The 27,796-nt window shown below is 41.6% G+C and overlaps 1 protein-coding gene across 1 annotated transcript in view; it reads right to left on the bottom strand.

Moving 5' to 3' along the window:
- Nucleotides 1-27,796, bottom strand: part of Bmper (BMP binding endothelial regulator) — a 251,492-nt gene that overhangs the window by 6,341 nt on the left and 217,355 nt on the right. Inside the window, exon 14 of the mRNA XM_040729927.1 lies at nucleotides 5,586-5,716. Coding sequence (XP_040585861.1) covers nucleotides 5,586-5,716 — 131 coding nt within the window. The remainder of the gene's footprint in view (nucleotides 1-5,585; nucleotides 5,717-27,796) is intronic.

The raw sequence follows: 27,796 nt of genomic DNA, 5'->3' as shown, positions 1-27,796 counted from the left end.
GATTCTGTCTTCATTTCAGCACTATGTTCAGATGATCCTAGAGAGCAAGTACCAACTGGATCCTTTGTTTGTGCTCTGTGAATCCATTTGTTTTTCAAGCTTATAAAAGACAAAAGACAATTTTAAAACACACATATGATTTAGTTTGTATACCCGCCTTTGAAAGGTTTCATTTGGCTAAATCTGTTTTCTTTTTCTTCAAATTAGGAAATTTCCAAAGTGCGGAGGCTTAGTATTCTGTACCCTCCAGAGACATTCATCAGCTACAGTGATACATAAAGCTGTTACATTAGACTTTACCAAATGTTCAATTAGCCACTCTCTGTGCTGTCTGAAATGAGGCTGTTTCTAGGCTCTACGCTCTCCCTTGGATGCTGAAGGTCACAATGCCCAACTATGCCTCTTCAATTCACAGGAGACACCTTGTCAGCCAAAGAAAAGTCCCAGATATAGCATTAGGGCAGAGTGGATGTAGGGGAAGGATCAGAAACAGCTGTGAGTTGTGGAGCCAAACAAGGAAGAAAACAACTGCTCCCACAACACATGATATCCATGGCACTGTAGAGAAATGCAAAGCAGAAGCTGCCTTTTCTAGCACCTCGCCCATAGAGGAAATCTGACAATTATTATCCATTGTAGTTAAGGATGGCAGCGTAGGGTCCAAGAGATGATACCCTAACAAATGTATGGACTCAGATGGTCCTAAGAAACAGCTACCAGAAATCAAGTGACGAATGTTAATGAAGACCCAGCTGGCATCCCTCCTGGGCAGCCCACTAGAGCTGACCCTGTTGTTGGGGCCAAAGGTGAGCCAGCCCTGAGGGCATGAGAGCTAACCACCCCACAGTTCCACCCCCATGTGTTCCCTACAGCAATCAGGAGAGAGGGCCCTGCACCTCACCTGGGCAAAACAGTAGAGCTGGCCCTGGTGATGTATGAGTGACCAGTATCTGAGGACCTGAGAGCAGGAGAACTTGTCCTGCTCCTTGCTGTAGGCTGCACTGTGTGAGCTAGCTGAGGCAGTGCTGGAGAGTTCCTCCAGGTAGTGACGATGAAGGAAAGCTAGTAAGCTGACCAACCCTGCTTCCACCCAGGCCCAGAACCATGTCTATGAGTTGGCTCACCCCAACATCCACCCCACCCCAACATCTTCCCCACCCCAACATCCACCCCACCCCAACATCCACCCCACCCCAACATCCACCCCACCCCAACATCCACCCCACCCCAACATCCACCCCACCCCAACATCCACCGAATATGTGAACAATTGTTGGAGCATGTGTAGGGAATGAATCTACAGATCCAAAACTGCAGGATCTCCATGACACAGGGCAACAGCAGGATAGCCAAGAGGAGTTCCAGTGAGAACCCCCTATCAGTGATGTAGCAGATGCTAAAGGCCTTGAGGCAGACCAATGACTAGGCAGTGAACACTTGCAAGAAAAGATGAAGGAACTGAAGGGTAAACTGTGTGACTCAACAGGCCACACTAAAGCTTCCATGACAAGATTTTTCTTCTTTTGCTTCTGTTTCATTTTGTTTCTTTGTTTTGTTTGGGTTTTGGATTTTCTTTTAAATTTGGCTTTGTTTGGGAGGACAGGTTGCAAGGGCAGAGGGATGATTCGAGGGGTCAGGGAGATAAGTAGGATCAGGATTCATAATGTGAAATCCACAAATAATAAATGCATATATATGGAATAATCATATATATATGCAAAATCAGAGCCACCTGTATTCATTCTTATACTTTAATTCTCTTGATTCTCTGTGTTCTTACAATAGTATCAATTAACTAAGGTTTGACACTCAGCTTCCTCAATTTCTATAGAACTGATTAATTATTCTGAGTCTCCATATTTTATCAATAAAATGTGTTGGAGTTTTTAGTGTTACCATGGACATGAGATAAGATAAAATATAATCTAGTACATTCCTCAGCAAAGGGAAGGTGTTTAGAAAATAACAGGATATAAAAAGAGTTGTTTTAAACACATAAACATTCAATATAGTTCTTAGCATTAAAATTTTTATTTAGCAATTCCCAGACTTAATTAGAATTCCATTACTCTTTCCTGGCCTAGATAGTGGCATGTCAACAGCAGAGATAGTGTTAAAATCCAGGCAAACCTTTAAAATGCTGCTTGTTCACTCAGTTTCTTGCCTCATTTGTTTCTTATTTGTCCAACTCTCAAGTTTTTTTACACTAGAAACCACTTTTCTGTCTTAGTAGCCTGAAGTGCTATCATGAGTCAGGAAACCTGGAAGCTGAAAACAAGTAAATTGTATTTTTACAGTCTTCAATATTCTAGATGGATCTGAATAAAACTTTTTGAGAGATGTACCAAGCCCTGTAAATCTATTTTTCAATATACCAGCTGACAATCTGTAAAAGTCTGTGGTATGCGCACTGCCTCTCTCTGTCTCTGTCTCTCTCTCGGTCTCTCTGTCTCTGTCTCTGTCTCTGTGTGTGTGTGTGTGTGTGTCTGCTTTGATAGAGTTACACTTCACACGATGACTACACTAATTTTGAAAGGTAAATGGAACATCTCAGGTGACAAACCAGCCTGTCTCTATCTTAGGCTTGAAAGCCATCTTATAGTAAAGGCAAACTAGGTTCATTTTGTTTTATGATTAAATCTGTTTCCTAAGGATTGTGATATGTACTACCTGTAACCTTAACTTCAAATGGCTCTGTACTGCCTGTTCCAGGAAATGGCAACCATGCCTTTGTTTCAAAAGGTTACTATGCCCACCTGTTGTTATGATCACCTTATTATGACTACCTTGTTATGATCACCTTGCAAACATGTCTTTGTTTCAGAAGGGTATTATGACCAACATGTTATGCTTACATTCTGTTTCTGCAACCCCACCTATTTACCTGCCAAATTCCCATTTGGACACCCCCTACTCCTGAACTATAAAAAACCTAATCTCACCCATGTCTAATGCTGATCTCTTGAACCTACCTTTACGGAAAGACAGCCCATGCACACAAATTTTTAAAAACTTGCTTTAATTTATTGCTTGCTTTACTTAATCTGGCCATAATTTGGATCAGTGGTTTTTCTCCTAGAACCTGTGGGATTAACATTGAGACCATATTTCTTTTCTATTACTAAAATTATTTTAGCTTCAGAGATTCAGTGCCTGAACTGAATATAATGACATGAAAAGTATAGTCCTCAAATGTAATGTGTGCACTGGAATGATGCAAAGTACAGCCCTGGACCAGGAGGACAGGATTCATATATTCTATATCTAATAGGATCCAAACCAAAGCACCACACAGCTAATATAATGGATAGAATCCTGCTGAGTCCTTTATTATACCAGGATGGGTAGGTGCTTGCCTCCATCTATTTTATTCATTTTTCTGGAAGATTTAAGGGAAGGAGAACTCAAAGCAAGGGAGCTAACATTACAAACGATAGTTAGAAAGACACAATAAACAAGCATCACTCTCATTTCCAGCTAGCACAGAGCCTTAGGTTAGAGGTCACCCACTTGCATTATTCTCATTGGCCTCAGCTGTACCATAGTGTGAGCTGCTCTTACCAGGCCAATACACCCCTAAGAAAAGAGGCACTGAGAGCGAAAAGGAAACTCTGATATAAAAGTTATACTAGGATTTTCAAAGCTGAGAGCAAAATTAAAGGTATATCAAAAGTAGATAAAAGGCTATGATGTCTTTCTGAAGATCAATATCACCCAGGAGCTGAATCACCAGCATATCCATCATCCTATTGCAACAAGACCACCTAAGAAATCATACAATTAACTCAGAGGCTTCCACTAGGACTGCAGGTAAAAGTCACCTGCCTGGGGAGTTCTTAGGGGTATACAGGCCAACTGAAGTAGTCTATCTGTGCCTGGGGCTCATGGTAGCTTTTAACCTCTCAGTGACTCTAATTCTAGCTAGGTTGGGACTTAACTGTTTTAGGGAAGCAGGATGCCTATGCACTGCAAACACACATTTGAGGCAAATTTTGACTGTTCTTTGAATCGGACCACCTCTCCTCTGTTCACCAACAGAGGATGTTCAAAGCAAGGGGAGCACAGAAAATCTGAAGCTAGCAACGGTATGTACTGCAGCTCGCCTTACTGGAGATCCGAGTTAGGACAATAGGACTGCCTCACATTTTTAAAAATCCCAGGCAAATCTGGCCCTTTACACTGAAAGCTCCCAGCACTTGTGTTTAGATGACACATGTTCCGTCTCGTCACCATCAACTCTAAGTAGCAGTACTGGTTGTCACTGGCTGTACATCTGTGAGCAGATACTTGTCAGGATGCTCCACGCACATATGACCAATAGTCACAACTTGATATGGTGAAATTCCATAATCTCTTTGTTATCTTAATCCAAGACACCATCCGTTTTATACCACAACTCATTCAACAGTCCTTCCTCAGCCACCTGTGTTCAATATGGATGCCCTCTGCTCTATTTCTATGCACTAAACTTTGTAAAACAAACTTTTCCAACCACTCACTCCACACTCTCCCCTCCGGCTTCTACTTTTCCTAAAATAAAAGCTAGGTTCCTTGCCAAGGTCTGGAGAGCTTGTACATTCCCACTTCCGCTCCATCAATTCTTGTCTGTGCTCCCCTTACTTTGAACATCAATTTTAAGCTGGAACTGACCCCTTCCAGCGTGAGAAATCCTGGGTTGGTGGCTTTGTTTGTTTGTTTGTGTTTGCTGCTTTGTGGCTGTTCAGCCTGGTTCTTGTGCTTGGACTATTTGCCCAGACTCCCTCAACCCTTCAGTGTCACGTTAAAACCCCATCTGTATTAAGAAAGCTTTCCTGTTTACACTGTCCAAGTAGCTACCCACCCTTTTTCCATTTGCTTTCTGCAAGTCCACACTGCCTGTTTCTTTCTTCATACCTAACTATCATTTGCAAGTGTTTTTTGTAAGTTATTGTTTTTGTCTTCTCTCACAAGAAAGCAGCACTTCAATGACAAGAAATTCATCACTTGCAGTCATCAAAGTACCCATGGCATCTAGCAAAATGCCCAGGGCTTTGTCACTTTGTAGTATTTTTGGATGAAGAGAGGCATCTATTTTACATATATCAAATGACCTAATTAATGAGGACAAACAGCTAATAAGCACTGTTGTAGGAATCTGTCTTCTTCAAGAGAATGAAAATTCTCCTGGGGTTTATTCAACAATCTATTATAACTGATCATGTTTCTCCTGAAGACCTTAGATAACTGTGATGGTCCTGAATCTTCCTCCTTCCACACATGATCTAAGCTAATTGTAACTGTCCATGTCCTAAGCATATCCAGCTGTTATCCTGAAGTCTGGAGGATTTTGCAACAGTGGAAATCCTTAAATTGTTAAAATGTGCCTGTCACAAAGCATTTGTCTGAAGTGCTGTCTACTCTGCCCCACGGGAAGCTCCTGTGTTTTCTCAAGTTGCAATCTAGTTCATCACCAATGGGATTTCCCTGTGGTCAAGGAGGGATGTGGCTTGTTCACACCAGAATCTACCTGCTTCCCCGCTCCCCACCATCGTTATCCCGGCCATGGTAATGACCTACTGTCAATGGATCTTCCAGGATGTTCTTACCTGCACAGTTCTGCTGAGGCTCCCAATGTACCTTGATGCCCTCTCTCTGGCAGGCACGGGTATAAGCCAAAAATGACTCACAATAACAGTTTTTATGGACTGGACATTCACACATGTCTGTCACACAGGACCTATGTGTCACAAGAGAAAGAAAATATCATTTTAATATATCAAATTATCAAACACTTGAAATGATAGCTGTGAAACTAGGTTGAGTGAATACCTAAAAATTAGTATAGAAAATTCTTAGGCAATTTTGCCTCTGAACACTATGATATCAGGTCTCATTTCTTTAAGAAGACTATCACAAAGAACTTGTTGCCCACCACAAATGTTCTAATATTTTTACCATTCAAAGTAGCCACTACCTGTATTTGGCTACTGAGGCCTTGGCATATGGCTGGAGCCACTCCGCAACAGAATGTCTGATTTGACTTAACCTTAATTACCATAGTTGCAAACAGCTACTGAAGCCAGAGGCTACCCTACTGACAAACAGCTCCTGGAGCACAGGCATCAATAACATGTTGCTATTTGTGACTGTAATGATGTAAGAATGCTTGGCTCTACTATCACAAAGTCAAAAACACTGATTAATTTGATAAAAGCACCAAAGCCCATGGCTTTGAGGTATGCAATTAGCATTCTCTCTTACAAGGTTGTACATACCAGTCTTATCTTCAGGGGATGCCAGATAAAACATTCCCAAGAAAGCAAGCATTTCCCATTCTTAATTAGGTCAAGAGGATTGATATTTAAATATGAAAATGAATGACCAAGATATAAATTAAACTGAAATTAGTTTAAAGGCAAACAGGTTCTTAAACATCTCAACTAGACTAGACAGATATAATAATGAATTTACATCATGATAGAATATTACAGATTACAAGATGCTTTGGCAGATTGTTTGTCACAGAATAATAAACAAGGCCTACTGAGTAGAGTTCCAATGTTATAAATGAAGGAATCAATAAACAGATGTGCCCAAACTCATACTCTTAAGCGATGAGGAAAAAAATAGAATTCTGCTTCCTGACTTTGAGCATTCCACTCGTATTATATCATGCTAAAACCCTCACCTTCATAGACAAATATATGTACTACTCAACAATTCTGAGTTGACTTTAATATAAGAGAACTCCATGATTAATAAAATTAAGCTAATCCTACTTTTTTCAAGTCTCTGTTTAGCAATTTTCTTCCTTGCCGACCAATTTCAAGGCTGAATGAATAAAAATAATCAAGATTTTAATGATACATGTGATCCTGAAAAGTGCATGGGCCACAGCCATCCCGTTCAACACACAGATGTTTCTCTTAGTGTGGGGCAGATAATCTACTTGCTGTAGAGAGAGAGGTCAGTTAGCAGTGGGTACTAGTTGGTAAACCACCAGGTTAAGAATGAGAATGAAAGAGCAGAATCGATTCAACACACAGTCTTGAGAAATGGGGACCAACAGAGACAAAGGAAACACAGGGCAGAAACTAGAGCTTTTGGAACTTCACTGATGATGTTGCCTTAGACACCAAGGCCACAAATGAGACACGGATCTCTCTCCTTTCTGTAGTAATCAAAGCTAGAGGTCTTCATTCTTCACCCAACTTCACTACAGAAATTCCATGAATCATATTCCAACAAATGTGTCCAGGCACTTAATACACAGCAGTTCCTTGCTCTGGATGATGCCTCTGGATTTCCAAAGAAGAGTCAGATTAAGTAGCCACTCCATATTGCCTATGCATCCTCATTGACCCCATGTCCTTTTATGTTTCAGTGCTCATTCCAGAAAAGCCCCCAGCTATCAACTTCACATTCTGAGTTTACAAACAGCACTGTTGGCAACTCCAAGCTATACCTCTATTGTCATTCCTGCTTTATGCCTATAATGGGCCTTTGTCTCCCTATGGTGGCCAGTGCAGAGGTTTTTCCCCTGTACACACAGCCTCACTGGCATGTTACAGGTAGAATGACATCTAATGGACCTGGTAAATGATTGAGTTATGTGGTAAAAGTGAGGTCCAAATAAAGATTCCTATTCTTAACAGGGAATTGATGTAAACAGAGACCAGATAGACGGATTTTTCAGAACAATGGAGTCTTAAATAAAGAGGCAGTAACCTATCCTGCCTACAACAGGGACCCATTTAAACTTTGGTGACTGTTGAATGAAATACTGTACAGCCACTACACTGTTGTTTTGTAAATATTAAAACGTGGAAAATAATCATGGTAGATTAACAGGGGGCAAGCAATATAAAATTCAACATTGTATGATCACAAACAAAAAAAATTGAAATAGATATTCTCCAATGTTCATAATAGTCCTTTTGGAATGGCTAAGTTATAGCTCTCATTATCTTTTAACTCTCTATAATTAATATATCTCATGTCTGAAAAAATTAAAAAAAAGCATAGAATGCATTAGTATTAAATCACAGTTTAGGAACCAGAGTTGTACGATAAGGTAAACAATCAGAGAAGTTCACGGTTCCATTTGTTGGTCTTAGTTTTTAAATTATGCCTCTAAAATATTTCTAGTCTACATTGGGACTGCTGATAGACTTTTATTAGTTCCACTTCATGTTGTCCTCACACTGTTTCCCTGATTCTATGAACTTGACATTCAGACAGATGGAACAGATAACAGAATAATTACACATACTTTTTCTGGTTACAAAGGAATTTATTACCAGAAAACTAAAAGCATCTTGAAATGCACTTCAAATCAACTTCAGGAGGGGAATGACTTATTCAACTCTTCCATTCATGTTTATCACACTTAATAATTCAGTATGAGGAAATGTAGTTTATAACATTTGGCATTGAACTGATAAGCATTTCTGGAAGATTACTGTCATTTGTTTAACTGATATGCACCATATATATATATATGTATATATATATATATATCCATGTTATATCTTAGGTAGCAAGATTTTAACGACTTTTAGTGTTGCTGTGATTGATGTATTTTATAGTTCTGCTTTTACAACATTCCCTTCTTATGACTGTGTTCTAATAAATGAGGAGTCTGTCAAGAGGCTCAGCTGTCATTGTGCTAACGGGGAGAGACTGCCTACACTGAGCTTTGCCAGAAAGGGTCTGAAGGTAGAACCACCTGCCTACTCTTTGGGATTTCTCTGTAAAGGACTTAACAGCAGCAGGGATGTAGAGAACAAGGAAGGGGGAAATATGCCAAAGCTACTAGAAAAAGAGAAAACAAATTCCTATAGAACTTCTAAACTCTTATAGGGAGATATAAGCTCTCCTGCTGGCTTCTCTCCCAGAGGAAACAGACTAAAAAATAAATGTGTCTGTCACCAAACAGGTCAATGGAGGAAAAAAACGGCCAAAGACTATGCATCCTAATAAGGTCCATTGCCTTTGATGTGACAAGATAGGGTTCTGGAAGGTCACTGCTCTGAGATTAAAAGCACTCCAGACCAGAATCCCAGATGTTGTTCCTGGAATGAGGAAACCCCCATTGCCAGTTGGCTTCCAACTCGAACATAATCATCAATGGGATGGAGCCTTGGGTTAATCTTGAAGATGCAATCATCAAGGTCCAGGAACTGCCAGCTGGATCCATCAGTCCTGACTGAAATCTTGGAAAGGAAAACTTCCAGATGAAGTGTCTCCCATGGACCCTTGGGAAGCTCAATACCCAAGTGCCCTTATAACCTGTTCAAATGAGCAGATGAATAATATCTTTACTACTTTTTCATTTCCCACTCAAAGCCACACCTTGCTTGTCTGTCTTTCTCTCAGGGACATTTGTGTGTTTATTGGTTTCTGACTTCCTATATTGGAAATGAAAACTAATTCCCTGTATGGGCCCCAGACAGTAAAAGAGTTAACTTTGGGTCAGTGAACTCCTCCCCTCTTGCAGAACTTTTTTCATGGTGGGCAGCTCTTCTTTAAGGGAATGCTAAGAATTGATTACAGCTGTATATTAATCCAGCCAAAGCTAGTTTCTTCCTCTTAACCTAGGATCTTCCTCTTACGGCCTGGTTACAAAGTAAAATCCAAGCCATGTTGACACCACCATCCCTTCTAGCAAGTAGCTCTGGACTTGGAGCTTCAGATTTTCGTGATGAAGGGGTTACACCCATCACAATCTCAGTAGTGATTGTTGGAGTCTTCAAATCTGTGTACCTAACTGCTGTCTTATTTCATCTGTTCTCAAGTACAATCTAGTCATCTTCAGAAGATCCTTCAGCAGTCTAATTCCATGTATTTGTATCTCTTTGATTGTCCTCCAAAGCCTGTGAAATACCAAGAGTGGAGAGTAGAGACCCTAAACATTTCTGTGTCCATTGCAGTCAGAAGTAGTTAGACTAACTTGATTCCCAACTCCTAAATTATTCTGAGTTTCAATGCTTAAGGGCATTTGTAAGATGCTAAGTTTGATATTAGCAGGATTCAAAGCAATTAGGGCTGGACCCTCCTTCATAGTGAACAATGTGTAACAACCAAAGACTGCAACTGTAGGATTGGAAGGACTAGTCAAAATAATGGTGTCTAAGTCATATCTCTGGCTCAGAAGTTACTAACAGATAACTACATAAACCTTATAAGAATACTATCTAGCTAGAATTTTTCTTAAAAAGCAAAGACCCCACCCATGAGACAGACTTATTTCAGATGGGCCTGTCAATAAACTTCACAAGAAAACACTTCAGGAAAGTTGTCTGCTTTGAATGTTGATCAGCTTGATGGTCCCTTTGGCCATTGTCTATTCTCACTCCCTGAGAGTGCTCCTCCTCTTCACTCTGCAATAAACCATCTTCTACACTAACATATACATATATGCACATTTACATATATGTGCAATATAAATAAAAGCAACAACAAAGGAATTGGGGCTCAAGCATTCTCTTTACAGTGTACTTTTCATCCATTACATTCTTCTTTTGTCGTGTATATAGAAGTCGTTTTTTTATGATTCATCCATCTGTATGGTTCACACAGTCAATCAGTAAAGCAAAATGACAAGAGGGCACACAGAGTAACAGCATATCAGCACAGGTCATCGTGTGTGTGTGTGTGTGTGTGTGTGTGTTGAAACATGTTTTAACATTTCAACTCATTATCAATACTAGGTCTGACACCTGTGATAATCTCTCTCTGAAGTTGAACTCATTCCAATGTCTTGACAGGGAAACCAACAACATCACTGCTTGCTCCAGCAAAGTTCAAATGTGGCAACCACTGTCCACATGTGGTTATCTAAATAGATGAAGTACTTCATAGTAAAATGAAGTTTCAGCCCATTTGTATAGTCACACTAGACACACTTGGATGGTGACCATTACAATGGCTAATTCAGAACCTTTCCATAAACAGAAGCTTCTCTTGGGAGGTGCTATCCAGAACTCAACTCCCTTAGAACACAAAGTCACCCTTGTAATTCATAGAAGGATTCCTCATTGTAGTCAGATTGGAATCAAAGTCATTCCTGCCTTCTGACTGGTACCTCAAATGAGAGTTCATCCCAATGATTATAGAGCAGAAGCAGAAGGGACAGCCTCTGCTACATAGTGGAATCCTCTGTTATAAACAACAACAACAACAAAAAGTTCATATTTCAAGATCCCTAGAAATCTAGAGCTCTTACCCAAATTACTATTCTTACCCATTTATGTTCACCAGATCACAGAGAAGGCCTCATCAACCCGGGCTGCCTTCCCACCATGCTATTCTTGCTTTAAATGTGCCATGTTTGTCATTTGTTTGTTTCATGATGTCTGTCCTTTCAAGCTCAGCTCAAATTCCTCACATGTTCTCCTTGACTAGCCCAGGGAAAGGATAGCCACACTCTCTTGAGTTCATGGCAGCTGCAGGGTTCAAACATAATTTCTTTATCTTTTGGGGATGAGGAATGTGTTCAGTTCCTCTAGATTCAGACAATATCTTGAACATGTAGCTTGGTAAGTATTCAGAAAAGTAAAAAGCACAGATGAAAGAGATGTGACCACCTTGTACAACTCACAAGGTTCAGCACTTGCCTCACATACCACGGCTACACAAGGAGGGGGGGGCTCATAGGGTTAAGCACTTGCCTTACAAGCCATGACTACACACGGGGGGTTGGGGGCTCACAGCATTGAACACTTGCCTTACATATGCCATGGGTACACAAAAATCCCAAAATAAGCTGCTTTAGTGAGAAACCTTTCTGCTCTTGTTTTCATATGGAGCTTCTAACACTCCTGTCCTGTCTCCTAGGTGATTTTTCCCTTAATTTAATGATTGTTGGAAAACAGAACTTGATGAGATAATTCTGCTTTAATATATTTCCAGAAAAGCACATGTTCATTATGGTAAGAGTAACCTATAGCTTTTTGTGTTACTGAAAAGCTCCTAGTGATGCTAAAATAAACATGGCTGTGCTTCCTAGCAACAGCAAAGCGAAGCCGCTCTCCCTCTGTCTTTGCTGGTATAAGGACCACTTGTGATGCACGGAGGTGAGTGCCTCTGCTTCCAGACAAAATGATGAAAGGGGAGAAGGATTAATCTTGGGAATCTCTGCTTTGCTTCCAGAAGAACAGGAATCAAGCCAGCAGAGGCATCAGCCAAAGAAAGTGGAGTGCTTTCTCCTCTGCCATCAGAGTGTTACTTTGGAGGTCTGCATCTGTCAACCTGTGGGGTCATCTTTCCTGAGACTAAGGACTAATGGAGAAAAACTTATCAGTAGCAGCAGGAGAACGAGAGAACTGCATTTTGACTAGGGCTGATTGTGACCTGGGCTGTTCTAGTTACACATGGCTTGGGAGTTCTTAGAAGCAGCTAAAACTGAGGCTGGTTGGTGCCTGGGAAACGAGGAGAAGAAGACAAAGAGAAGTGATGGGAGACAGCCTGGCCAAGTGGGTCAGTTACCATGAGACTACTAAAGCTTCACCTTAAAAGTCTGCCCTCATCTCTCTAAGCCAAGTTTCAAAGAAGCATCCAGATTTGATAACAATGGTGAGGTGACATACCCATATAACATAAAGTATAAACAACAACAAGAAAACCCTCGTCCAGGGTCCAGCTGTCAACATTCTCCTCTAAGCTACACAGACACTTAAGCATGTTTGTTTATCCATTCAAAGGAAAAGAGGGAAATCTACATTGATATGAACAGAGGTTCCCAGATCCAATGGCACAGCCTGAGATGTGAGTTGCTTCATTAGTTTGTTAATCAAAGGGCAGGGAAGCTTGCAGAACCAAAACAGGAGGATATTGCTATTTGTCTTTCCAGGTCCTTTCTGGGCCAGCTACAGTTTGACAACATTGTGGCATCTGTCCACTGTGGCTCAAACACTGGTCAGAATATTATGACTTCTGTGGCTGCCCAGGGCTGCCAGGACTCCAAGGTTGAGTCAACTCAGCTTTTCTTGTTACAGCTACAAAACTGATCTCTGTCCCAGACTCACCCTTTCTCTCTCCTCTGCCATGCCCCAGTTAGACCTATGGCTGACTCCCTCCTAAAAGGAAGGAACTCACGGAGTCAATGCTTATGGAAGGCAGAAAGCAAGACACATAGACTAAGGCAGAAGAACTTCACTGCAAAGGAACAAAGGGAAAGAGGGAGGGAGGGAGGGAGGGAGGGAGGGAGGGAGGGAGGGAGGGAGGGAGGGAGGGAGGGAGGGAGGGAAGGAGCACAAAGACTAGACATCAAACTCTAAATCATTAAAATCGATTATGGCAGAAAGCCAATGCAATTAGGAAGCTGTGGATGAATTCCATTGGGTGTGGGTTGGGCGACCAGATGGTCTTCCTGTTGTGAGATACATGACATGGACCTTAAGCATCTGTGGAATTTGCTTGGTTACAGAACAAGGACAAAGAAATTCCAAGAAAAGGCAGCATGGGGTAGGGTTTCCAGATCATCACATCCTAGATTGGATGGTCACATGGTCAGCCTCGCAACACACACACACACTAAAAGAGTCTCAGCAAACAGTTGTGTGGCCTAGAGGCACAGCCTGGCATACCATCTGGCTATGACATTTCTTCTAGGGATCCAGTTCTCTAGGGATCAGCTCTACCTCCTGGACCACACAGGATGAGCCACTGTGTGCCAGGCTGCAGACCCTTCCTTTGCTTGGGGTGGGGGAAGATCTTGTTCAAGCCTGCGTAGCTATGTTCCTGCCTTAAGGGTCCTTCCTTCCCTGAAACCTACCCCATTCTTGCTTTGAGAAGAGTGAAGATGCAACAACAAAGTTAACAAAAGCCCTACCACCCCATCTGGACTAGAGAGTTATTTGCAGCCAATCCCTCTGTAAGTGCCTGGCTCTTACACACTTTACACTGTACTGCACACAGGGAACTGTTTTAAAAACCTCCTTTAGATGATGAACACTGAGAAGTCTTGGCTTATTTTCTACTTTGTGAGACAGAGTCTCACTATGTAACCCCAGTTGCTATAGAACTCTCAATCCTCCTGCCTCTGTCTATTGTGCACTGGAAATACAGGGCATGCACTATTACACCTCACACAAATAGATTTCTTTTTAATCATTATAACATTGCCTGGGAGATAAATATCATCACATGCATAGCCAAAGGTAGCAGAGCATAAGAAAGCTACCACTGGCCGTTACCCTCTGGTCTGCATTGGAAGTTGCTATTTTTGTGGACTAATGTAGGTTCCTGTGATTACAGAAACGTACTTTTAAAGGTGACAATGCTTACTTTTTAAACTTTTTACAATTGATTTGTGTAATCGTATGAAATAACAGGTTTCTTTATACAACTTTCACACACGTATACCATTGTGCTTTGCTCGTGTGCGTACACACACACCCATTACCTTGCCTCACTCCTATTCTCCACACCAGGACACATGACGTGTGTCTTCTTTCTTTCCCTCGTATTACCTTACCTTGCCCCATTCCCTTAGGATAGCTTCCTCCCACATACAGCACCTTTCATTTTTATACAAGAATGCAAATTTCAAAAAGAAGTCCTACATACGTCTACCCATCAGAGTTGTGATTTTAACAGCCACCACGCCTCCTCTGAAACCTAAAATGTGTCCCCTCCCCACAGGTTCCTATCCAGACACTTGTCCCATAGTTAATGATGGCACAACATCCCATTTATCCCATACTTTGGCTGCAAGTCAAAAATGCCCAGATCAGGGAAACTAATCCAACATTCTTGATAAAAGAAGTGTTTGGGATTTCAGATTTTTCCAGACAATTTTGAAATGCTCATATATACATAACATGACATTTTCAGACATGAAAGCCAAGTCTAAACCCAAATTAATTTTGTTTTACATGAACCCTACCTACATAGCTATGGGGGTCTTCTATTCCTCTTAGTACACTTGTTGTTTCACTGAAACCTGTCCCATGCAGCAAGGTGTTGAATTTGTGGAACTTTTCACTTGAGGAGGCATCACATTGGTGCACAAATAGTTCAGATTTTGAAGCATGCTCACCCTGTATAAACTGTAGCCATAGCTCCTTAGCTATGAGCCGCCAACGGTTGCTTCCGGTGGGGGCGTCACTTTAACGGTGTAGCCATTGGGGGACTAGTTGGGAAGAATACGGTTCAGAAGGAAATGAAGGGGATACCAGAGAGCAAAAGGTTGTGAATTACATCGTGTACACATATGCAGCTGTTAAGTGAGTATTTAAAATGAAAGAAATACCTCTTGGAAGACGAGCTGCCCTTGCTCAAGTATGAGGAAACAGCTGTACCAGGAAGAAAGTGACTATGATTGCAGACGTTTGCTGCAGTGCCCCTCCTCTAGGGATAACTCCCCATGTTTCACTGGCTCTTGGAAGGGCCTGGCAGATTTTGCTAAAAGGTGGGTCTCGCACATCAGTCAGCCAGAGAGAAACCTGGTCACTACCCCCCTCTAGTGGCCACAAGTTAGAGGACCTGGTGCCAGTAAATTTTCATTCCAGCGTTTGCTTCTAAATCACAAGTCTCACTTTTTTGAAGGGTGAATGACAAAGGACCACATAAAAGTGGCTCCGTGGCAGGAAATCAATCGCTTTTCTCTTAAATTCATGTTCAATCCATCACCGTCACGCTCTCCATAAAACAATGGCAGGGCCAGTTGACTAAAGCCCTGTAATCTAAGTGCCTGCCAGGCCCCTGCCACGAAGGCTGGGAATCTCTGAGGCTCACGCCTCCACAGGCCAGGACAAGTGCAGTATGTCCTTGTACAAGTGCAAGAAGTCTAAGCTCTATCTTTTAAACAATCTCATTTTGCCAAGGCACTGAATTGAGCTTAATGTGTTTCTTGTTGCAAACAAAACAACAAATGTCCTTTAGTGCAACCTGCCTAACCTAAGAGAAACATCTTCTTCCATAGTAGAAGGAAAGCCCAAGCAGCCATGCTACTCCCATGTACTTAGCACAACACTTCTGTTCTCTACTGTAATTCAGTTCTAGTCCTAACTATCATCATGAATATTAGAAGGCATCTAGACGGGTAACCAAAGGGAAGAGATCCACAGCCCCAGAGGGTTGCAAAGATCCCGGCATGTCCAGTGGGGCCACCTTCCAGGGAGAGATGCACAGCTACCCTGCCCTCCCACTGGGGCACCTCACAAGAACTCCTCATACCTCACAGACTGGAAGCACTCTGAGCCTGACCTTTTGGGATTTTACTGAGGCTTCATTCCATAGGAGTAAGCCAATGCATCAAATGTCATTGGTGGTCAACTTGCAGTCTCTCTCATCTCACCCCAGACCTTCTGGTATGGTGGTGAGAGAGACAGGGCCAGGAGATGAGTAAGAGTCCTAGACCAGAGTGTAAGGGACTCCAGAAAGGGCTGGGCAGACATTTGAAAGCAGGAACCTTCTTGCTATTGGGGAGGAGGAGAAGGGAGCAGTACCTGTAGTTCTCTGCCTGCAGCGCCATCTCCTGGAAAGGCAGCATGCACAGATGCAAGCTTCTACATTGTATGTTTGTGTATTTGTGGGAGCCAGAGGGAGTGGAGTCACATAACCATGAAACTGGAAAGGGGACAAAGGGGGGGGGAGCAGCATGGACGGTATAACAGAGCATGTGTGACATGACCATGGAAAGAACTACTGAGGGTGGGAGGATGCAGGGGACACTGAGAGGAGGGACGTATAACAGTGCACGCATGTGCTGTGACATGGACGTGTGACACGAACATGGAAAGGAAATCCTGAGGGTTGGAGGATGCAGGCATGGCACTGGGGTGGAGACAGGATCAACCAAAGCAGATATGGGTGGAAATTCCATAAGGAGGGGTTGGGGAGATGGCTCAGTCAGTAATGACTTACAAGCAAAACAACCTTCGTTCAGCCCCTAGAACTCACGTAAAACTATCAGCATGAGCAAATGCTTGTACTCTCAGTGTTGAGGAAGCAGAGATGGGAGGATCTCTGGAATTCGCTGCACAGTTAGTCTAGCTAATTAGTGGGCCCCAGGCCAATAAGGGGTGGATGGCATTCCTGAGAATGATAAGGAAGTTTGTTTTTTGGCCTTAATGTGCTGCACAATCACCCGAACACAAACATAACAGACACACAGACACACAGGCACACACAGACACACACACATATAAATTTTCAATGTCTTAGAGAAACTTAGTATTTTATATGTGAAATAAACATGAAGTAAATGTAAAAAAGAGATGCTACCTTTGTGAGAAGTGGGGGTAAAGGTACACTGGTTTCTCTGTATTTTTTTTATTATTTTTGCAGATGACTCAAATTGAACAAGAAAGGGAAGAGAGACGACGAGTATGACCCAAGGAAACAAAGAAAATAATTGTCTGTCAATTTCAACCACAGAGTTAAAAGCCCAACCTGTTTCCATGCAGCAGAAGAAAGTTAAGGTCATTACATGTCTAATGAACTCCATTTCTGGGTATGTACCCAACACAAATCCACACAAGCTTCAGTAACATGCAAGCTTGCTGATGAGGCTGTATTTCAGATTGGTGGCCACCTTTGGAGTGGGGGATGCATGGGTGGATGGATTGATGGGCGGGTGGGTGGATGGCAAACATACTAAACTAGTTTTGTACTCTTGGGGACATGACCTTCTCTCCTGGTGCAATCACTTACTTTGAGTTCCACAGACAAGTACATAATAAGACATATCATCCCCAGATGCTAATCTCTAACAAACAGAAAGAGAAGAACCATAGATATTACTAGAGAGGTGAGGAACAAGATGAAAATCACCTGCTATTGCCCCAGCTGAATCTCAGAGTCAAGAGCAGGCAAGACATGGCATGATGCCGCCTTTTCTGTGGGTCCAGGATGCTGTTTCTCTGCCCCACTCTCTGAGGCTTCGTGAATTGACCTCCTGATCTCACAGGTCTGCCGCAGTCGGGGCATGCTCAAGGGAGTCAGAGAGAGGAGAGAGACAGAAGGCATGCAGTGTCCCATGCCACACCCCAGCCACACGCAGTAGCTGCCACCCACCTCTGCTTCAAAGGGCTGGTCCTCCCATAGACCTTTCTCACATTAGGCAGTGGCTGACTGCCAAGCCCCACAACCCACAGAGGCAAAAATCCTCCACTGAGGGCCTTAATAAAAGGCCAGTAGCGGCGGCTGTTCCCAGAGGATGTGGTGCTGGGATGAGCTTTTTCAGATGTTGGGGGCCTTTCATCAAGACTTCTGTGCCTTTTGGCTCCAAAATAAACCAGTATTCATATTCACTCACTGCACAAGGAATGGCCCCTCACAGCCTATGCTTTGGATAGCCATGTCTGCTCAAGGATTCAAAGGGAGCTCCCCATCCCAGAGGCTATCCCTACCCAATCTTCAGGGCTGAATCTGCCATTCTCAACTCACAGTGAAGAAGTTCAGCTACCAGAGGCTCCAAGGGAAAAATCACAGACATCACAAGCCACTGTCCTGAGGGCCAGCCTCTTTATAGGCCCCAGGAAGGCAGGAAGCAGGCTTCCAGAAACAACTAGAAGATGTCCCACAACTCTTGCCCCCAAACGATATGCTGTTTTTCATAACACACTGCTAGTAAGTAGGAAAATGTGCATTCAAAGTCCATCACCACCTTCTACAGCACACACTACTAGAATATTCTTCCACACCCTTCTAATGAAACATGTCCCATCTTTAGCAGTGACCCAGTAACTTTCTCAGAGAAGGTTTCTGGAAGACCCCTACCAGATGAGGTGACCCCCAAGACTTCTGACACTCCTACATGGATCTTATTATACCTACAACTGCACTCTTACCTGATGGGTATCACTTGAGCCCCAGGTCAGAGAAGCCTTACTCTCCAATTTCCCCAGTGCTAGCAGTGCCTGGTCCAGAGTGGATGCTTGAAACCTATCTCTTGAATGCATTAATCACAACTCAAACCAGGCAAAGTGTCCACTAAGAGATGAGTGAGAACAGGAAGGTAAAGTAGAATGTGAGAGAGTTGGAAATGAAGTCACCACAACCGACACCCCAGAGGATGAGATCTAAAATCTGATGAGAAACCCAGATAGTCAGCTGTGGCCTTCGCAGAAAAAAAAATTCATTTTTTTTCATGGTAGTGATGGGGGCAAAAAAAAAGCATCATGGAGTGTATCAAAAGTGGAAAATAAGTGAGGTACCACACAAAACCACCCTTCCTTCAGGAGGCTAGCAGTGTATGAGAGAGAATAGGGAGAGGCTTTGAAAGAATACTCCCAGGCATGGTGAATACCGATCAAGAAACCATGTTCACACCCCTCTGTTAATAACTAGTAAAGTCAGGGCCAAGGAGAAGAGAAGTAAAGAAAAGATGTGGATTTTTTTTTTTTTTTGGTTTTTACAAGACAGGGTTTCTCTGTATTGTTTTGGAGGCTATCGGTCCAGCCTGGCCTCGAACTCACAGAGATCTGCCTGCCTCTGCCTCTCGAGTGCTGGGAGTAAAGGCATGCGCCACCACTGCCCGGCGAAGATGTGGATTTTAAGAGGTAAGGAGACTGAGTCACTGGCTGAGTAACAGCCATGGGGACAGAGGGGGAAAGAGGGAAAGGTCATACTAGGAGAAAAATTATCCTTTTATTCTGCTACTGGCTAGTGTCAAATTCAGAAAGGAAGGAAGGAAGGAAGGAAGGAAGGAGAAAAAAGAAAGGAGAAAAGAAGAAAACATAAACATTCCTATGTTAGGAATATGAATGTTTGCTTTGCTGCAGAGGACAGTGTGACAATTGAAACCTACATCTCAATCAGTTGTTGAAGAAGGAAGAACAAAATCCCAGCAGAGAGAGAGAGAGAAGTGAATGAGAATTAGCTAGAGAGTGATAGCGCCCCCCCCTCAAACCTTGCTCCCTCCTCTATGGGAACTCAAAGAAGACAAACTAAAATACAACTGAGCTAGAGTTTTAGTCAGGTGAAGGTCAGTGAAGTTTTCCCTAACTCAAATTGTAAGATAACATGGCAGATCTTCTAATCCTTAGTTTTAGGCTATAACATTTGTGATGGTATATTTCTTTTCCTCAAAGCAGAACTGAAATTTAGAAGCAATTTCAGGTGAGGTTGAAATTGGCCTTTATATAGGTTTCCTTCCTAATTCTTCTTCAGAGTGAAGGTCTTAACCACAGTGGCCATGGCAACACACATGTGCTCAGAGCCCACTACAGGCTAGATGGTACAGTTATAGAATCAGAGTCTCAACAGACCTTAAGGGACACAGACTCCTTGCAGCCTTACCTTCTGCAGCCCTCCTGACAGATGGCCTCCCCTCTGCATCATCTGGCTGAGACGCAAGTTCAGTATCTTTTTAGGAATCTCATTCCCATGATAGACAATTACCACATCTAGCTCTCAGGAAGTCATCTCATATTTTCATATTTTAAATGAAAATGTGTTCTGTAGCTCCCACCCATTTGTTCCAATTCCACCTTATGTTATATTATAGAATATCCTATTATAGTTCACATTCCATATGACATCTCCCTCAAATACATGACATAAAATAAAAATGTTCCACTTAGAAACGAAACTTTTGGGATAACATCCAGAAATATTCTATTTTTTTAATTCCTGTACTTTAATTTCCTTAGAATCTAGCAGCTAAGAGATGTCTCACCTAAGTACAAACTTCCATTTTATTTATTCCTCCAACAAATCTATTGAGCAGAGCATCATTCTCACCTTCCAGGAAGGGCAAAGGTGAACACATTAGTGCTCCTACTCCCAGTCAATAACAATGTGCCAATCAATAGTTTTAAAAAAGGACAAAGATGGTGTTTACTATAAAAGCAGTGCAACATTTCCAAGGGAGTTCAAGAAAACCATAGATTGTTCTGGAAAGCTGTCAGAGGGTAGGAACACTTAGGAAGATTTTTTTTGGGCGGAGGGGACTTTAATGTGAGTGTCATGCCAAAAGAAAGAATAAGGTTTACCCAGGCAAGAAGAAAGGAAGAATTTTCCCCCAAGCCAGTAGGTATGTATGGACCTTTGTTTTAATCCTCACGTCCATTTGTGAGCAACAGGAAAGGAAGGAAAGCAAGACGAGGAAGAGGGACGGAAAGGTAGGCAGTGCCACACGATGGTATCTTCCTTGCAGGCTGAGCTGTGGAGCATGGACGATAGATACACAGGGAATCATGACCTAGTACCCCAGGACAGCCAGACAGATGGGAGGAGAGTCAAGCAAAGATTGTAACCATCTGCTGCTGAGAGACAACAGAAGCCTGCTCAGGCACACTAGTGCAACCAGGTAAAGTGTTCAGCAGTCCTTGAGGGGTAAAGGGTTGGGTCAAGTTTGTTTCTCCCTTAGTGCTCTGGAAACAAAAAGTCATCTTTGCAACAGGAATTTAGTACTGTGACAGCAGACAGAAAAGAGCTCTGCTACTGATGTGGTTTCAACTTCAAAGCATAAACCAGTTCTCATTCTGGCCATAAACAATCATATAAAAACCATAAAAATAAGTGCTGACAGCAACCAATGAGTTTACGGTAGTTTTATTTCTCATAATGTCCTGGGATGGTTCTTCCTTAAGATTTATTACTGTTTTCCCTACCGTGAAATAGTAGTTACGTGTTTTTGCTAAATCAATTTAAAGGTTGCTTTGTTTCAATGCTGCCTTTGCAAGTACCTATGGGCTGCCTTCTGCTTGATAATGGCTCAAAATGATGCTGTTCCGTCAATCACAGAACGCAGTTCATCTGTTTGTTCTTTTTAAAGCAATTAAACGGGAGCTTCAAAAAAATCTCTTTCCGGGCATATAAAACCTAACAATGTGAATAGACTACATTGAGGCCGTTGATGATGCTGTGAGATTGGAGAGAAATAGATGGGATACAGCATAGAAGAAGGTAGGAAAAGCAAATAGTTCACATACAGAATGGTTCAAAGTCCCGCCCTGGGGAAGAGGGGAAGAAAAATGAGGAAGAAATCGAATTAAAAGACTTGTAATTTCTCACGTCTACATTTCTGTCTTCAGTACAGACTTCATCCTATGCCTTCCTCGGGGCAAAGCAGCTAGTTTGGGGCAAACACATTATAGTAATGCTTTGTTACCTCATAGCAGTCAGATGTTCTCTAACATTCAAGACATTCCAAAATATTTCATCACATTTAAAATACAATTTACGAATCTCTCACATGGTCTACAGGCACCAGACGGAATGAGTGCACGCTGTTACTTAGCTTTCTGCCTTTCTAGCAGACCCCCAAATTGCCCCTTTCCAGCCAGCCTGGCCTTTCAGCATTCCACTAAATATCCCAAGCTTACTGCTACCTTTCCTGAGAAATTCCCTACATTAATAGCGGGGTGGCTCACTCGCTCCTTCTCAACTCTCAAGCCAGTGTGGGCCCTGATGTTCTGGCCTTGGCCACTGGTACCTAAAAAGTTCTTCACTCGTGCTTTATCAACCCCCTCCAAAATTAGACAGCACTGTGTGCAATTTCACATCAGCTCATTGTTAACCAATTTCTCCAACCCTAACGCAAGCACCACGAAGATTCTGCTGCAATAGCTCAGCTGTGAGCACACAGAGGGTGTTCAATAAACATCAACTACATATGTATGTTTTTATTTAAAAACATCATGAAAGAATGGCCATCATTTTGGCAGCCATTATGACTAAGTAAAGCATCCTGTCATGATCTCATAAGAACAAATACAAAAGATGAAATCATTCAAATACATGTTTGGAGGTCCTGCATAGGAGCGCAGGCAGGCAGGTCATTTTAAAGAAACATAACTAAGGACACTGGACAATTTCTCTGTGATACTACAGCTACTGCAGTACCTCAGGAAGTCCTGCAGTTGGTTGGGTAAGGTCAGCCTACGTATGAGCTTTCTTTAGTTGCTCAGTGATCAGCTAGAGTTTCCTGAGCATGTAGTATGTGGCAGTATTATGGCCAGACCTGATATATAACAATGGGAATTCAAATCTCTGTCTTAAATGATTAAGCTATAGAAATGGTTACAAGAAGAATGTCATTGGATTAATAATAAAGCAGAGCTATGAAAACAGTGTAGAGGGAACAGCAAGGAGGAAAAGGACCAGCAGAAGTGATAGTATAGATGGTTGGCTTTACTTCATTGAAGGGACCAGTGATCAACAATGAGCATTCTTGCAGGAGTCTAAAACTAAACCGGAAAAGGAAAGGTATCAGAGGGACCAGCCTATGCAAAGCTATGAAGCCCTGAAGATAGAAACAATAGAAAGCTATTAATTCCCTATTTATTTAGTGAGGAGGAATTGAGGTCTTACCAAAATATAATAAAGGCAGCAAAGACAAAAGGAATACATGCTAGCGATTCATAAGTACAAGATTAAAACTATTGCATGAAATATAATTCAGTAGAATCCAGCATCATATTGTAGTAATAATAGCATATCCAAGAAGTGTTTCTTTTAAGAATGCACGTTTGGGCCAGGTGTTGGTGGCACACGCCTTTAATACCAGCACTCGGCCGGCAGAGGCAGGCAGACTTCTGTGAGTTCGAGACCAGTCTGGTCTACGGAGCAAGTTCCAGAACAGGCTCCAAAACAATACAGAGAATCCCTGTCTAGAAAAAACAACAACAGCAAAAAAGAAATGCACTTTTGGATTCACATCAAAATATTTAAATATAAAAATTTTAACATTAATAGGTAGGAATGTTATTATGCACTCATGTTAATAGATAATATTCTACAGTAAATTTAATATTAATCTCAAATTTAAGGCTTTTCAAACATCCTGGAACTGAAACAAAAATGCCTATTTAACACTGTGAAGATCTTGCCTCAGCATAAGGGCCTAGAATACTCAGTAAGGAATGGCAAAAGCATGCCTGACAGTTCAAGGTCACCACCATCAGTATCTTTAAAATTATAGCTTGTGAAATCAAGCCCCCCAAAGCCATCACAAGCAACTGTTGAAAATTTTAAAAATTGAGACTCATAATTTTACTTGCTTACAAATTACATGTGTTCATAACTGAGAAACTTCGGGGGGAGAGAAGCAGCTTTAGAAACAGTTTTCCCAAATGTCAGCAATACCTAGTTAGCAGACAGTCTGTACAGAAAATTCAAAAAGCAAACACTAAGTCTAACAAGAAATAGACTTTAGAAACACAGAGTCTGCACAAAGCAAATGGTAAAGTATACTTCTGTAGATGGGGGATGTTTTATGAATAATATACAGAATGTTTAGTTTTGTGTTTTAAAAAAGTTCTATATTATGAAAGTATTACTAGTGTAATAAGAACAAAACTTAGACAATGAAAAAGTACTCTGTTTTTAAATGTACATTTTTGTAATTTCAGATTAAAATATGATTACATACATCATTTCCCCTTTCATTTCCCCTCTCGCACAACTTTCACACTTTCTCTCCCTCCCTCACAATTTCATGATCTCTTTTCTGTTAATTGCTGAAATTGTTACTTCACTGTTGTAAAAATATACTTTAAAAGCCACTTGGCTGAATAGTGAAAGCTGAGAGAAGGGGGCGGGGCACAAGCCTATCAAGGGAGGATGAAACACCTGGGGAGAAGAGTACAATGCATTATGGGTAGCAACACAAAGATACTGGGGTCTACGACAAAGCAGTGGCAATTGCTGACGTAGCCATGGAAAGGGATTCTAGCTGCACTGGAGAGTTAACGTAAGAAGGCTCAGAAACAAGGGATGAACCATTTCCTCAGAAAAATTCTTGCTGAGCTCTTTCTGTGTTAGCACTAAATTAGATGCTAGGCACCACAGATAATTAAATGAGAAGATGCATTAATTTAGCAGCCTCCTAGGAAACAGGAGAGATTAAAATATGTGGTTTCAAATACAAGAAGTGATTTTAAGTACAAACAAACCAAAACATCAACATGAATTCTAATTAGCTGGGAATGGTTAAGAAATGCTTTCTAGAGAAAGAATAAGACACAGGAGAATCCAAGGGCATTTAATTAATGAAGATGGGTGTAGAACCACAGAGAAAGGGGGAGGAGGTAAACTCCTCTTCAAATCTGGCTGAGGCGAAGCAAACATATTGGAACCAGAACAGGAATAACATGGAGATGTGAGAGGGACCTGGGAGACACCTGCACTGTTCTCAACTGTGAATATAGAATCACCAGGGAGGTTCAAACAATTCTGATGTCCAGTCTGCAACCTGTAGAGCTTCTTATCCACTCTCTCTGGTGTGGCTAGGTATAGCCTCAGTCAGGAAATTCCCAGGACACTCTACTGCACGTGTTGGCCAGTGTCATGCTCTGGGTGCTGAACCACAGCAATGAACCCTTGAACCTGGTACTGACTCCTTCTCCAGCCAAGCTCAGCTAATAAGGCCTTAGTCTGTGTTTCCAGACTGAACTTGAAGACACCGATTCCCCATTTTCATCCTAGTCATGGCCAATTCACTCCTTCAGAATAAATGAGCAAAAGACAAGTCAGTTAGAGTCATCTACACCCAGACAGCTTTCCAATTCGAAAGCCCATTGCAATCCAATTATTTTCTTCTACTTCCGAATAAATGAAATTTGGGAGTTACAATATGAACCTGTTCCCTATAAAGTTAACTTTAAATAATTAACCTGATAATTACTCTAGTAATTTTATATGTTCATAATACTCTTTGTAAATAATATATGATACTAAAGACTATAATAGACCACTCTAAAGAGTTTCTGTGAAATTGAAGCAGAACATTACATGTTTCCAGTAGCCTTTGGAAAGAATCAGGTAAATGTGAAGACAGAATTTTATTCCAGGCCTTAGATGAAAACCACCCCTAAGTAAACATCATAAACTTAAGGGGAAAATGAACAACTCAGCCATTATTGAAACCATTCAGGAAGAAAAGAACTGTAGTCTTTTCCCTCAACGCTTTTACTTGCAATTATCCTACAACTGGAGAGCACAAGAAAAGCAAAATTCTTGAGTGGGAAAATTATAACTAAGGGCTGCAAACAGGCCGCAGGAGGTTTCACGTTAGTAATAATTTCCCTCTAACAAAAGCATTCTCCATTTCTTCTGTCTTTATTCTGAAGGACTAGAAATTTTACTAAGGGCTCAAGGCCCAGTTAGAAGCTAACATCTGGAGGTTATGCTTCCTCTACTCAAAACTGGTCGCCTTGGCTTCACCTGGAATTACGGAATCATACTATGTTTTGATGGGTTCTCTCAGGATTTGAGTGTACATAGAAATCGGAAGGGCACTGTTCTATATCTGAATTAAGTGTGGTCCATGTAACTGCAGCAGTTGACCACACCCAAGCATAAAAGGATATGTAAACTACTGGGCATAATTGGAGCCACTAGAATAGAATCTTGAGAGGCTTTGCTTATTACTATCTTACCTTTTCAAAACTTTTGTATTCTGTAATATATTTAATAAGGTAGTATAGTTGTATTATGTGTATCTATTATGCTGTGATATACATTATAATAGATATTAAATATAAATATCCTTTACATAGAAGGGTGAACATTTAAAGACATTCATAGGCTGACTGCTGACCCCAAAAATACACACTGAATTCCAAAAGATGTTAAAATCCACTTAGGGAGATGTCATAGATAATGATTCTACTTAATAGCATAAGGGAATTCATAATTCTCTTACTCATAGATTAGAATGAAAATGATGTCCAAAGTTATCATCAGCATAGTAAAACATTTAGTCACATATAGTCTACCATAGTTACCCATTCATCATTTATCAAGCCACCCACTATAAGCCAGAAATAGTATATTTCTTGAAATTTAATATTCCCTAATAAACAGATATGGTCCTACCCTACGTCACTCCCAAAGTAGGTCAACCATCAAACAAGTCAAGTCATCAGCAGGGTAAGATGAGGGCTGGCCTGAGAGAACAGTGCAACCAGGAATACTGAGCAGGAGAGGGAATGTGGTCTGTAAGATAAACTCCAACAGTGGGTAATAAGGTCCGAGACCAAAGGCTGAGAAAAATGGAAGAGAAATGAGGGACTCTATTTGGGTCATGCAACAGCATATCCTACTGCTCATCTATGCAATAGCTAGAGGTTGGCAGTATTCACTAAGGATGAACACTGGGTTCTCGTGTCTTAAAATGTCTGAGTTGCATTGAGTTTTACAGAGCACAGCTTATACTTGTAGTGTCTGTTTATAACTTCCTCCTCTTCTTCCTCTTATACTTGCTTTTCTCTGTGTAGCAGTCTTAGCTCTCCTGTAAGTTGCTTTGCAGACCAGGCTGGCATCAAACTCACAGAGATCTGCCTGCCTGGGTGGTGATGGTGCATGCCTTTTTCTTTTTATGTAAGCCCACTGAGTCCAATTAGTGCTGTCAGTTTCTTTGGTCTTCCACAACGTTCTAGATTTAAAGTACTATGCAGGGCACATCAGAGACACTCAGAAAGTGCACTTGTTACTTGATTGGAAGGCAAAAGATGGATGAGACAATTTCGTAAGATCTGGGAAATGACTGATAAAGGCAGTCAACCCGTGGTTGAGTGGAGTTGGTGGGTGGTAAGAGTACATTTGTATTGCAAACTTACAGTAGTGCTCCCCCAACCTCATAGAAGCAAATGCTTACTCTATAATTCTTACTTGTTTAATAAGATGGGAATGTTGGGATTCAGGGAGAAAAGAGAGTAAGAACGCAAACACATGCTGGGCTTAGTGGCACACACCTTTGATCCCAGCAGAGGCAGGCAGATTTCTGAGTTTGAAGCCACCCTGATCTGTGGATTTAGATAAAGGCAATGTACTCAAATATTACAGCGTATCTATTAATAGACAATAGATAATTATTAACAGAATATAACATTATATAATTTTACTACATGTAACGGAT

Source organism: Mesocricetus auratus, unplaced genomic scaffold (assembly GCF_017639785.1).
Source record: "Mesocricetus auratus isolate SY011 unplaced genomic scaffold, BCM_Maur_2.0 Super-Scaffold_100022, whole genome shotgun sequence".
Lineage (NCBI taxonomy): Eukaryota > Metazoa > Chordata > Mammalia > Rodentia > Cricetidae > Mesocricetus > Mesocricetus auratus.
Note: the sequence above shows the minus strand (reverse complement) of the source record. Positions and strands in the feature narration are given on the sequence as shown.